At 40.4% G+C, this 14,316-nt stretch overlaps 1 protein-coding gene across 6 annotated transcripts in view; it reads right to left on the bottom strand.

Annotated features, from left to right (window-relative positions):
* The window catches only part of kdm6a (lysine (K)-specific demethylase 6A), a 46,180-nt gene that overhangs the window by 14,092 nt on the left and 17,772 nt on the right, over positions 1-14,316 (bottom strand). For 5 of the 6 annotated variants that reach the window (XM_046405072.1, XM_046405074.1, XM_046405076.1 and 2 more), the window contains 7 exons: positions 10,563-10,617; positions 10,080-10,114; positions 6,869-6,962; positions 4,545-4,671; positions 3,280-3,378; positions 2,694-2,913; positions 2,193-2,333 (listed from right to left, as the gene is read on the bottom strand). In XM_046405072.1, coding sequence (XP_046261028.1) covers positions 2,193-2,333; positions 2,694-2,913; positions 3,280-3,378; positions 4,545-4,671; positions 6,869-6,962; positions 10,080-10,114; positions 10,563-10,617 — 771 coding nt within the window. Of the gene's footprint in view, positions 1-2,192; positions 2,334-2,693; positions 2,914-3,279; positions 3,379-4,544; positions 4,672-6,868; positions 6,963-10,079; positions 10,115-10,562; positions 10,618-11,953; positions 12,164-14,316 lie in introns of those variants that run through there. The other variant, XM_046405078.1, reaches the window with a different exon arrangement.

The following is a 14,316-nucleotide window of genomic DNA, read 5'->3' as shown; positions in this document are numbered from 1 at the left end:
GCTCTGGTTGTAGCTTATTAGCTCACGGATGCACGTCGGCCACAAGGTAAGCTGAGCCAAGACTCCAGAAGGGTAATTTGGTTTGGCTAGATATTTTTTAAGCCAAGGGTAAACATGGTCCGTGATTTCCCTGAACCGAGTCAAACTGATGTGTCCACGTCAATATCAGATTACTATTTGCCCACGATTTACCGTATCTTGATTTCAATATAAAATGCGAACCAAAAGCTTTTGTTAGCATAATGTGTTAAGTGGAGATGTAGAATAGCTTGCAATCAAGTTTGGTGGGAAATAAAAATGAGACTGGAGGATCGCAAATAACCGCACGTCATTGGAGCGCATAGTAAAAAAAAAACAAAAAAAAACACGTATGTTCACTATCGCCCACAACAATGCATGCAAGTCTATTTAAAATAATTTAAACAGTTTTATTGATTTATTGACAGTTATTGATAAATATGTCAACAGTTTTATTTTGGATCCTAAATGTGTCTATTTTAACCATTTTTGTGTTTCCTTTATAAACTAGTTTTTGAGAAAAAGTTATTTTTCCTGGAAAAAAACAAATTTTGGAGATATGTTTTTCCCCATGGGGCAGCGACGAGATTTCTTTTCTTTTATAACAGAAAAGTGTGATAACTTCTTTTGCAACTGATCGTGCTGAATGTGCATAAGATGTCATCTCATATCACAAACAGGCCACTGAACTGAACTGAACATACGAGTATTCATGCTGTAATTAAGATGTCAGATAATGCAATACTGAATGCCTTAAATGAGGGCTGTTTGGACATGGAGACCACGTATTCCGGCTCCTTCAGAGCTTTCACTGATTGTTGACACATTCTCAAGACTCTGCAATGGGTTACAACATCAGTAATGTTTCTAGATAACACTGGTTACTTTTACTTGATCATCCCTCAATCTTTGATACCAGTGCAAATAAAAATGACCTATGATATTTCATTTCTTTGTTTTAACTTTCTGTTACTGCCATTCCTATATGTATGGTGATAGTTCAGATCAAGCAAATTCTGACAAAAACTAGGTTAACTGAAGCCAAACAGGATGATAAGAGCATTCTAATAGACAAAACTTCATGAAAACATGTTCACGTTGAAAATAAGAGGACTAATTAAAACTGATTTGTTGATGGTGGGGGGGGGGGGCAGCTTTCAGATCTAATGTACACTGCTATGATTTGTTTCATGACAAGTAAAATCTATTTAACCATTTCTTTTCTTTCTTTTTTTTAATATTTGAGTGTCAAATTACAGGACACAAAACATATGCACTCATGCTACTTAATATACTGTGTCTATAAAGCACTTTCAGCCTATGTCTGTCAAGTATATTACAATGACTGCACAAAGTGCATCTTTGCATTAAGGATACAGGCTGCAGGATATGGGTCCTGTTCAGACCTGGTATTAACATGCACCCTGAGTGATCTGCTCACAAGACAGCCCTATTCAACTAACATCCTCTGCAAGAAGCCACAATAAGCAGCATAATGGATTTCATACTGATTGATTTTCATTTGGTTCACTATAATTTAAATTAAGTGTTTCAGTTGTCTTACTTTGCAAGGTAAGAAGCAAATGCTTGTGTACAGACCATCTGTTTCAACTGATTTGACAGAGGACACAAAATGGCTCAGTCTTTTAACTTGTTCTGTTAAATGCTTAATTATTTGCACCTTTTCGCAAATTTGATAAATGTTATACATCAAGCTGTTTTCTTTATGTAAAAACACTGACAGTTTGTCTTAGTGATCTACACATTTATTTGCATATAGAGCAGGGCAGAGAGGTCCAGGTGAAAGTCACTGCTTGATACACATGTGGAGGCGCATGATAATATCAGGTCTGAACAAACTCATGAGTTCTCATGAGTTCGCACTGCTTCTAAATTTTAAGACTTAATATGGTGCATTATGAGGGTCATCTACATAAATCTACTAATTTTATTATTAACTATGGGCTTGGCTACAATGAGTGTATCCTTTTTAATCTTTGGGTCCAGGAGTCCATACTGCCCATGGACACAAACCAGCATTTAAAAACATCAATACTGTTTATGGATAAACATCTGCAAGTACCACAGCAAGGCCGCAGTTAAACAGTCCTCATAAATGTATTGTTCAAGTCAATTCCTAGAGGCTGGAGTCTCTTGTATAAGCTGGATCTCACCTGCTGTGCATGTGCAGTGTTCAAGGCCCCCTGCCTGGACGTGAGCTCAGCAGGAATGGGTAGGCTCCACGCCTCCTCAATACTAGGAAGCATTTTACTCTTATTCTGCAGACTACCTGGCTGTAGGTTACACAACTGAGCCTAGGAGAGATTGTGTAAGACACAAACTTTAGTGCTGAACATAGGTTTAACAGAAAAGGCACTACAAAGATTACTGTTTCCTTATAGGTGGTGTTTTGGGTATGACAAAAATGTTCAATGCCACGACGGCATGCTTTACAACTTCAAGTGAGAAATATATGCTTAAGCACACCAATATGAATCATCATTCATATCTCAATGGGCAGAAATAAAAAATGAGAAAAGCACAATTTGCATTTTAAAAAATCAGCTGCTTTGGCAATGCATGGTACTTCAGTACACACACATACCAAAATGTTCCACAACACCTAACAAACAGGGTGGGCTGATGGTTATTACCAATGGAAATGCCAGCCATACCTGCAGCAGTTTGATGCGCTGTGTGAGTGCAGAAGTGTTGAGGCAGGTCTTGCTGCGTGTGGCATTCATGTAGCACTTGATTGCGTCATGCGGCTGGCCACAGGATTCATAGAGGGTGCCCAGATCCATCCAGGCGGCTGCGTGGCTGTGGTCCAGTTGAACAGCACAGATGTAGGCCTGCAGTGCGTCCATAGGCTGGTTCTGCTGCTGGTAGAGCACCCTGAAGGCAGAGGCAGAAATTACTGTCTTGCCATCTTTCAGCATTTAATTCCTGAGCCAAGTCTTTCTGAGCCATCGTGACTCTCAGAGGACATACGCCACCCATCATACTTGTATCTATAGATCCCTTCTCAATCTGTAGCTGCTTTGTTATTTACCCTCTCCTTATGTCCTCTGCCACACTGCAGTTGTATGTCTATGAGGCACTACAGAGCCACCGTTGAACCGAGTACAAATTAGCCTCAAACAGATTAATTATTATATTCCAGCTGTTTCCCCCTCTCTCAGAAAATTAAAAATGGCAGCATTCCTACGCTTGTGACCTTTACTATGTCTCACGTCAATAAGCTACAAGTTCTTTTCTTACCCTATGGAGCACCAGGTGTCAGCACTGGCCTCTGACTTATCAATGGACTGACGATAAGAGATGAAGGCATCCTGCACCTTCCCAATACTGGAGTAGCACCTGTAGGAGAGAAAATAAGAGAAAAGAGAAGATGTACACATGTGCGGAGTACAGATTCAATGCAGTTCAAGTAGAACAAAATTTATTTTGTTGCAATGAAATTAAAGCCTACTTTTGAAAACAATTTCAATCAACTGTCAGGCTGATAGGCTTTGCATTCGATTGCATTTGTAACCACTTTACACCAAGCACTAATGCACGTCACAACAAACGTTGTCTACAACACACCAGGCTCTGTGCCTTGGAAGACTGAGAGATTTGAAATTTTAACTGCTACAAACCCTTTACACTTCAGCTTGCATCTCTAACAGCATTCACAGGACAGCAATGTAATACTGCACCACAGTTCGTAAAGTAAGCAAGTTAAATATGCATACAGTGGCTGAGCCAGCTCAAATGCTATGCCATGGGCAACTTTTATCCCCAATAAAAGCATTTGTGTCACCAATACTGGCAGGCGGATTTTCCACTCACTACTCAATCACATAAGCTGATGTGTGTGTCTCCCCAGCTGTGTCTCCCCAGTGGTGCACGTGGACTGAAGTTCTACTTGGTAACAATTTTTGAAAAACTGCTCGCAATCCATTTGGACCCCAATCACTGCCGCTTGTGGTTACATTTAAACTGAAAATGTTGCCTCCTTCTGCAGCTGTGTACATACTACTACTACTTTAAACTACATTCTATAGTGAAGTGTGTGACATAAGATTTTTTATGTGTAGAAATGACAAAGATAGAGTGACTGTGACATACCCTAGACAAAGAGTAATTCTTTTACATCAGCCTGTTGAGGGTCAAGTCCTGATCACTTAATATGGAATGGCAGTAACTGGCCAAGCCTATGACTAACACCTTAAGGGACAGCATGGAGCTCATGGGGGTTTTAACCTTATCCACTCCAATGCCTTTGTGCATTCTGCATGCTTATTTGACTGTCAGGAGAAACCTACCTGAGCAGCACACAAACAACAGAACTTGCTGTGAAGCACATGCCTTTATTGGGCCTACTGAGTATTAATCACTAGCACACTATTCAACCAAGAAAAAAAAAATACACCTGATAGATAACACAGTCTAATCAGGCCTCACAAAACATAAGTGTGAGAACACAGGCTAGAGGCTACCCCTGCAAAATAAACATACATTCACACCTTTGTTTGCCTTACCTTCCGAGAAAGTACCAGGACTGGCCAGAGTTTGGGTCTGCTTCTAAAGACTTCTGCAGACACTGGATGGCATAGCTGTCCTTGGTGCCTTTATCCCCCAGCTGCTCCACCGTGTGATGCATCCAGCCTGTGAGAGTAGAGCAAAATATTAGAGGGGACTTTTCAGGATTTAGCTCCAACACCTCTGACAAAACCAGCTCGCTGTGCTCTTGCTCTTAAGAGAGCACCAGTGTACTGAGTAGAAGAAATTACACACAGCAGCATAATGACAGCAGTATGGAGTTGAATCATATGAAATGCGTAATTTAGACACCTGAATCCAAAGACATGATGTGCAGTCAGAACATTAAAAGCACTGATGTGCAAATGGCTTAGACTAATAAACAAAACATATGGTTTGTCCTTACAAAGATCTGTACTGAACAGGAAAGGGCAAAAACAGGCAGACAGAGAGGGGAGGGGGCACAAACACAGCCTCAAATGAAACAAGCTTTACAAATATTCCTCCCTGCTCTACAACAAGTGCAGACACACACACACACACCAGACAGCACTAGGTAATTTCCAACAAACGTGAGCACAATCTTCCCAGTTCTCTACACCAGCGGCAAGCTACGCAGGTCACCATGACAACCACAGCAGGCTAAACTGGAAACGGTTTTCCTAACAATGTGGGGTAGGGGGAGCGACTGCCTACACAGTAGAGTTGGCAGACAAATGTCTGAAAAGGTGTTCAGCTAACTTGGGGCTGACACCTTCACAGCTGTGACTTGGGAGTTTAGTTACTCTTTAAGGCTTGATAACCTGTTGCAAAGCAAACGCATCTTTTCTTGCCCTTGCTCTACCTTCTTTCTCAAGGCACACTCCAAATGTAGGCTGAAGCCTGACTACAATTTGAGAACAAGTGCATTTAAACCGTTCCAATAGGTGCCATATCAAATTTTCTTTTGACACAAAGGCAAGCAATCACCTCTCATGATTTGACACAATAATACAATTAACAAAAAATGGTAGAAAGTGCAGTTCGATGCCAGTCGTTTACAGCAATGGGCATCATATATCATACTTTTACACTTTTGGCTTTGGAGGAAATTAAGTCAGGTCAAGGTATTTTGTATTAAGGGACAAGGATAGTTAAAGAAATATCAAGTCTTTTAATTACCAGGGCATGCCCAGAAAAGCACATTTACATTTATTTAAGGCCTCATCTATAAAAAGCAGACAAATTGTGAAAAATGTTAAAACCCAGACTCTTCATGTACTATCATAAATAACAAAGAAAAGCGGCAAATCCTTACATTTAAGAAGCTGCAAAAAGCAAATGTTAAAATTCTTGTTTTAAAAAGGACTGAAATGATTAATAGATCAAAACAGTTTGAAGCTAAATGACATCTGTGCAATTCTTTCAGGTTTTGTTTTTAATACATTTCACATGTTTTCAAGAGAAACTGGTGCAAGTAATGTCATAAAATGAATCTTAAATGCAAGATTTCTAAGAACCAGAATTGGCTTTATTATACAGCACATTATTTCCATCAACTTGAACATCTCCCTGCTTGTTCTTTGTACTAAATGTGGAGTCACCTGTTACTGTGTAGTCGGATTCTTCTTGTGTTGGATGCTGTCCCAGTGAAAACACAGCAATCTACTAAAGCCCTGCAGCTTACTGGTGACTCAGTGGATTAAGATGTAAAAACCAAAGCAAAACCATGCTATTTGATCCTTCCAGTAAATTAATGTAAGTAACTGTTGCGGTGTTATTTAGCTGGAATATTTAATATAATCGACATTTAACAGGGGAAAAACTTCTAGGACTTCATTTGTCTTTTCTGATTGCTACCTCTGGCCCCCACAGTCAGTACAATCAGACTCTTAGAGCGGTTGAAATAAGTTACTACCACATTTACAACCACTGATCAACAAATGCTTTCACATTAAATGTTTTTTTGTCTTGAATTAACATCAAATGTGTGTAAGGAAAATTCAAAATTTATTTACGTATTTCTTTTTTTGTATTTTAGTGCACATACAAGTCTATAATCTGTGTGTGTGTGGGGGGGGGGACAAGAAAAAAACAAAGCTCTGCTACAGCACTCTCAAATCCAGCACTACTTGGTCAAACTACTGGGCCTCATGTGGGAGTAAAAGGCCAATTTCAGAACACACAGCATAATGCAACCCCAACCCAAACAAAACTTAAGTATTATGCACAAAAGTAGCATATGAAACAGTATACCAAAAATGTTAAGGGGAATTTCAGTGTAATCTGTCAGATTCCACACATGGAGATAAAGGATTAGCCTATTTAAGCAAAGGGAACTCACCAAGTTGTTGCAATGTGGTTGCCTTCACCGGTGCAGGAAGATTTTCTGTCTGCAACAGACTTTCATATGCTTCTTTCGCTGCTCTGTACTTCTTCTACAGACAGAATAAGAAGAGGAGAGGGAGAGAGAGAGAGAGACTGAAAGGTTGCTTCACCCAGACAGGAGCCTAAGTGTGTTTTATGGTTGTATGCGGACAGACACAAAGGGTCTGTAGACCTCCTCACACTCGTAATGACCAGCCAGACGAGCACACATGGGGGAGGGTCACTGTGGAAACGGACAGGCCAGACTTATGTCTGGCAGATTTGAGCGTATGTGTTTGTCCACTGTAGGGTCTGATTTGTATTTTAGGAAACCTGAGATGCCTTGTCTGAGTTGAGCCCAATGTTTGTTTTAACTTGGTGACCTTACTGACCTTGGAGCTGAATCCATATGAAGAGGCTCTTATCAGCTCAAGCACAATCTTATTAAGAGCAACCCGCCCTGACCTCCACACAGCCCTAAAAGTTCAAATATCTATGAGTGTGTGTATGTCTGTGCAGGCAGACGAGCAGGCGCGCGCGCGCACACACACACACTCCTTCTGTCTCAGAATGAAGACACCTCAGGGCAAATACTGACACTTGGGGGACATTAATGAATGTGACTCCTGGTGGTTCCTTCCTGCTTGGAACAATGGCTGTCATCAAATCAGGCCTGGGCCGGGCAACAAACACCGACTATCTGAACAGCACTCAACCACTCACTGAAGTAAAGACTCTAGTAAAGAGCTGAAATTCTGCTAGTGCAAAGAAATCTTTGTCATTTGTGTTTTGGGGTTCATTTGCAGACTACAGTTCCAGGTGAAACGCTGTTTAGCACCATACTGAAACTTTCCTCAGTGTCACACCTTGCCAAAGAGTCTAGAATCTAGTGTAAAAGTGACGGTAGTAAGTACAAAATGAGCAACAAGTTGTTTCATATCAGAAAAAAACAGACAAGGTGAAGACAATGAATGTCTGTCTGCTCTGTCCAGTATTTTTTTTTCCATAACGGGATGATCTGGAGTGCATAATTACATTCACGACAATGAGAACGGGAGCCTGTGTGCAGCAGTCATACATTTTTAAGCAACTCTATAGTCGTGTTAAGCATACCGGTCTTCATCAGTGTCTACAGCTACAGTAGTGCTATGCTCAAGAGTTTCGATATCTATCATAGTCCAATACAGAGTCACATCTCTGAGTGAAAAGGAAAAAAAAAAAAGAGAGAGATGAAGTTTAAAATGATGCCTTGGGTTGCAATTATGTGAATAAAGCCAGGTGGTAAAGTAGCATGGACTTGACAGCTGTGAAATTACATACTGACATAATTTACCCTGAAATGTCCATTGTTCATAGTGAAATGTTGCTTTACTTTAAAAAAAATAAAAAATAAAAATTCTGTTACTAACATTAACAAAGCTGGTTAACTGTTGTGTCTAGGATGTTAAGAAATGTGATTTATGGATTTCAATTGGCTCTATTAATATATGCAATACTTTTTGGACATTTAATGTTACAGATTAACTTGTGCTGTGCTCATTTATGACTGTTTTCTGGGAGAATATTTACTTTCTTGACATTTCTTGACACTCTTGATGGTTGTCGGTTTAAGTTCCACCGCCTCACCAATCCTGAGCTTCAGGTAAACGTTAAACTTCATCTTTGAGAATTTCCCCACTGTGGGACTAATGCATGTTTATCTTATCTTTATTGAGACGTTTGGAGAACATAATACATTGTTAATGAACTCTGTTACTGTAATATTTTTCACTGTGCTTCTAACTTGCTTTGTGTGCTCCTAAATAAGGAAAATTTAGGAGAAGCTGTGGTTAAGGAGTGAAGGATTTCAGTCCACTGAAACGCTAGCGGGATTTCAAGTTGAAACAGGTACAGGAAATGTTGATTTGTATTAAAAGTCTACTGCAGTAACTTTAACAGGGCAAACAAGGGTGGACCAAAACAAGAATTCTAACTCAAGCACCGTAACATAATATGAAACAGCATAACTCGCACCAACTCCATACAGATGACAGTTCCATCTTGTGGACTTCTCTTAGAGGCATACAGCAGCGCTAATCTGCTATCCTGAGACTCCTGCTAAAGAGTCACAAGCTACTAGCTCTCCTCACCTACACCTGACAAATGCTGGTTTAGTCAGTTGCCGTTAAATCAAACCGGTTTAAACTTGTACACCAGATCGGACCAGCAAAACCAGAACCCTATCCAACCATAGTCATAACAGAAATATCAGCTCTATCAGTCAATCACCAGCAGTATAGATTGTACTTGCAGTCACTGCATTCAAAGAGGTCCGGTTACCTCCCAGTGACCACAACTGGACAAGAGACTGGGACTGGACAGCCTCTGAGGCAGCAGTGGAAACTTGAATTCAGAGGGTGTACAGTTGCACTCTTCTGCTTAGTAAGGCAAACAGGTGTAAGAATATTTACTTAACATTTTGTGAGTTTGTTTTACTTATTAGACAAATGCTAAAAAGAGACCTTGTATATAGTACATCTTCCAGCTGAGACTACTATCGCCTCGAGCATGCTGGCTTCAGCAGATATCTCGGGAAAACAATACATTGATATTGACTCTATACCTCGCAGTATACTCTCGGTGATGTTTGAATGTTTTAAACTAAAATTCTGCCTGTATCTTACAAATGGCGCCTTTAATGAATACTGAAAAGGTAACCAGATGAACCGATAAACAAAACCTCCATAAGGTCCAACATCTGGATTCCTTGCACGATTATAACCATTATTAACATAATATCAGTGCTTCATTTGTAAAGATGACCGTCAGTACCGGTATACTGAGACACCACTGACAGCCTGTATGTTAGAGTGGGGACTGTGGGTTTGTGTGTTTATGTATGTCAAGGCAAGATAAATTACCACCCAGTTATTAGCAAGTCTTAATTTTCTCTAGCATTTGACTACAGGAACCTGAAATTTTTTAAGATACTGTGAGTGCTAACAGAATAACACCATTCTGCTAAAAGGCATTAATAACAAAAAATCTGCAGTGTCAGTGAGAAGAAGAAGAAATCTGGTTAAAAACTTTAACAAAAAGTCATCAAGGCTATATTATCAAAAAAAAAAAAAAGTCGTTTCATCACTAGAACTGTCGATATAACATCAAAATGTTCTGAATTTTCAAAGAGAAATTAAGTGATTGCTTACCTGGATCTCATACAAATGAGCAATGTGGAACTGAACTGTTGAAAAAAAGCAGAGGAGAGAAAGATAAGGGTTAACTTTATTATTATTCTATTATAAATACGCATGACAATTTACCCCACCAACCTCAGTGGGTACAGACTGCAAACACTATGGAGCACAGATGGGAGGGGGAGTGGGACAGTCTCCCCAGAGTGTACATGTAATCTGAAATCACAGTGTGTATGTGCAATGTGCTTTCAAGCACTTCCAGTTCTCTCTCCCTGTGCTGTCTCCTAGGCAACGACAGTCTTGGGCAGAGTCAGAAGGGAAATGGCAGCAGAGAAGAAAAAAATGCTCTGTAGAAATATTCCTGTGCCCTTTCAATACATGCTATCCAGCACCCGGCTGGTACCTCACATCTAGTATCACATAACACTGTGGTCTATGGCTGCTTTCCATGTGGCCTCTGGTAACTGCATCACTATACAACTGTATACTACTTACTTTCAGCTTTGGACAAAGTGCAGAGATTGGAGTCGATCAAAGCCAGCTGAAAATGCTGTAGGAAAGAAAAGAGGCATTTTATAAATCAAAAGAAATATATAACCTTTCATAATAATCAGTCTGCATATTCATGTTACTAAATCCACAAGTAAGTAGCTGCAGGATAAAAATAAACATCATAACATTCCTACTGGTGATGATGAAAGTCTCAACATAGAGCACTGGACAGGCGTTTTTAAGAAGATCTGGGACAAATACTTATTCTCCTCAATCTAATATTGCATACTGAAAGCCCCAAGAGATCCACAACAAACCATGACTACAACACAAGCGAACAGTGATAACTGGGGGGGCTCGGATAGGCTCATCTCGTTCCTACTGCCCAACCAGAAGACAGTCCTCAAAATGCGTCCCATTCCATTCATGCTAACTATCGACAGCGTTGCGTGGTAAGGCAGATGTCTGCAGAGGCTTAGCCTGTCTGCCAAGGCGTGGCACGTCACTGGCCAATATCTCTACCCGGGGTGGTTGAACAGATTAGCCCATGAGTACATCATAAACCCATTGGGGCAACTCTGCAGGCTCTCTCTTCTGGCTTTCTAACTTAGGCCTTCCATACACCTGTATCACTTAACACAAATGTTACCAAGGTGGTTATTATTTTGACCTTATGCTTAATTGAAGTCATATGCACTGTAGTACTTCAGGGTATCAGAACTGCACAAGCAAACTTGGTGGGGCAGAAAAATATTACATTCCAGCAAAGTGTCTCATCCTGTAAATTAGGTAGGGAGTACTCTGGTACCCATAGGTAGCTTTGAACAGGTTTCATTGCAGTTACTAATACACTGCACAATGACCCAACGCAGTCACATACCGTTTCAAGCAATTAGAAAGGTGCCACCAGTGTCTCTTATCCGAGTCAGTAAAAACTCACAGCTCATGAACACAAGAGCCCCTTGAAACACAATAATCTTGCACAAGCAGGACAGGCTGTACTGCTGATGTTGCTGTACTCTGCTGGTTAACTGTAGTTGATTTCTTAGATCTAAAAAAAATCAAAAATATCAATTTCTGTCATTTGGGCTGGGGCAAAAGCTGTAAACACCAAGACACACACACTGTTTAAGGAGAAACCTAGAGCCTTGCAGTAGCTGTACAGTTGGTCAATGTCAGAAAGATTAAAAAAAAAAAATCCAGACCTGTCCAATAGATACTTTCTGTGCATGCTTCACCCAGGGCCAGTGGAGCTTCACACACTCACAAACGCATGCACACACACACACACACACAGAAATATGGGGATCTACTTAGAATAAACGGACACACTCATCACAGCCAGATGCCCCAATGTTAGAGAATGTACTCCAACAAACACACAAATGTATTACCTAGATCGCACATCACACTCCTCCTGGAACCCTGCTGCATCCTCCTGTAGATCTCTCCCTCTGTCTCTTCTTTCCTGCCTTCTCTTTCACACTTGCTCTACCACAAGGCAGATAATGCAGCAAGATTGTCAGCTTTCCACCTCCCTCCCCATGTTTCGCCTTCCTCGCTCCCTCTCCTGCTCTCTCTCCGTCTCTCTCTCTCTCTCTCCTGGTGTCACTGATTACTATTCAGCAGACGGCTGCAGTGGAGAGTGCAGAGAGATGACACACAATACCTCATAGCTGAAACAGGCAGCACAAATCACCTCCCCCCCCCCATCTCACCTCCTTTCTCAGCTCAAAGCTCGTCTCTACAGAGGCAGCCAGCTCATGACCTAACCAATATAAGGTGCACAAACATTCTGGCAATTTCATTCTCGCTTCTCTCACTGTCCAAATTAGCAGCCACCAACAGAATGAAGTTAATACGAGTGTCTGTATACTGTGGGTGAAAAAAAATATGAGCTAGGTGCAAATTAGGTTATAATGTGTTCTCATAAACTGTAAGCATCTCTCCACTTCACTTCATCACTCCAATGTCCTCCAAGGAAAAGAAGGATGAATGAAGGGGAAGCACCATGAAGCTTCTATGCATAAAAATTTGTCTCTACATTCCCTTCCTTCCAACACTAATCTTTTCTAACAATTTCCTTTCTATTCCCCCCCTCTCATTTCTCTCTCCTACCTTCTGCTCCTCTAAACACGCACTCACTCCTCCCTCCCCATAACTGGGGCAGTCGCTCACTTGCATGCGTGCGTGCGTGCGTATGTGCGTGTGCGTGCGTGCATTGCTGGCAAAAAGCCAGAACTATGAGGGAGGAGTGCAGCGAAGACATAGTGAGGACGTGCAGCACGTGCAGCCCACTTCGCTCAAGACTGTAGCACCACAAGCATCAACATACATAGATGTATATGCAGTACATCATCTGCTCGATAGTACAAACTGAATTTAATCATGAATGTGTGGACAAACGATCACGAACACATGGTAAATGCAGCTCAATGTAACAGCCTTACATGAATGATCTCACTTATTAAGTGAATCATAGAAACTGTATTTACTGTTGTCTATTGTCTGTTCCCTAACTTTACATTGACTGGCAGATCCATGTTGTATGAAAAAAATGATGTGATTGATGTAGCCACCGAAGTATCTGTGCTGATTGGACAAATTACTTGGCTCTTCCTTGAGGGTAAACAATGCAACATGAGCTGCCGCTAGCAAAATGACAAGTGAGACGCCTGGATCAAAAAACAGCCACCTTTACTGTAATATTGTGTTTTATGAAGAAATTCATTGGGTATTTCAAATATTAATGAGAAAAAGCTCACAAATTAGATTGTAGATTGCAATGATGATTAAACAGATTGTGCACTTATTTTAGGGCCAGAACATCCACCCCAATTTGTAAGAAATATTACCTTTGAGAATATTAAGTTTGATTGCTGAAGCGCAGTCAGAGCATTGCAGTTAAATAATAAAAACACTCCTTGAAAGAAGTACCAGAATTGGAGAATTAACAGGAATTACTGAATTAAGTTTACATGTAAAATAATGATATGCAAGGCTCATCATACTGTACTAATGCATTGAAATGCATGATAAAAACTCCTGTGACAGAAGGCCTGGAATAGGACAAAGCCCAGGATCACATTGTGGTGTGTCCTTACAGGGTAGCAGGATTCTAAGACAACAATAGATTCATAGGTTCTGGTCAGAGAGCCTTTCATTACTGCCTGGACATCTATGGTTCACAGGTGTCAGAAGACAGAAGACTCTTTCTCTCTCTCTCTCACACACACACACACACACACACACACACACAGACAGACAGACAGACAGACACACACACACGCACACACACAAAGAGATGATCTAGGTAGGCCATGACTATTTAGTCATGGCCTACCTAGAGTCATACAATACAGATGGCATAAATGAAAAATGATTCTGTGTTAATGCTGTTATCAAGCAGTTCAAAGCATGAAAATATGAGAAACCATAAACATTGCGGTAAACTCACGTCTGCAATATTGACTAAAGTCTGATTAGTTTGAAATTACATAAATTCTTTCCTACAAGTTCTTTGCTCACAATCTGATGTTGACTGCATTTTATCCTAGTGCATATTTATCTTAACCATGTTCATCTACAATGATTATTATATATATATGATTATATATTACAACAAAATTAAATTTTGTATTCCTGTAACATTTGTAGAATCTAAACCAAAAGCAAGACTGGGATTATTTCAGGAAGCTTTCCATTTTTTTTGAAGAACTACCAGGGTCTTCCATTCATTTATTTGTCAGCAAAATCA

The sequence above is a fragment of the Scatophagus argus genome, chromosome 11 (assembly GCF_020382885.2).
Source record: "Scatophagus argus isolate fScaArg1 chromosome 11, fScaArg1.pri, whole genome shotgun sequence".
Lineage (NCBI taxonomy): Eukaryota > Metazoa > Chordata > Actinopteri > Scatophagidae > Scatophagus > Scatophagus argus.
Note: the sequence above shows the minus strand (reverse complement) of the source record. Positions and strands in the feature narration are given on the sequence as shown.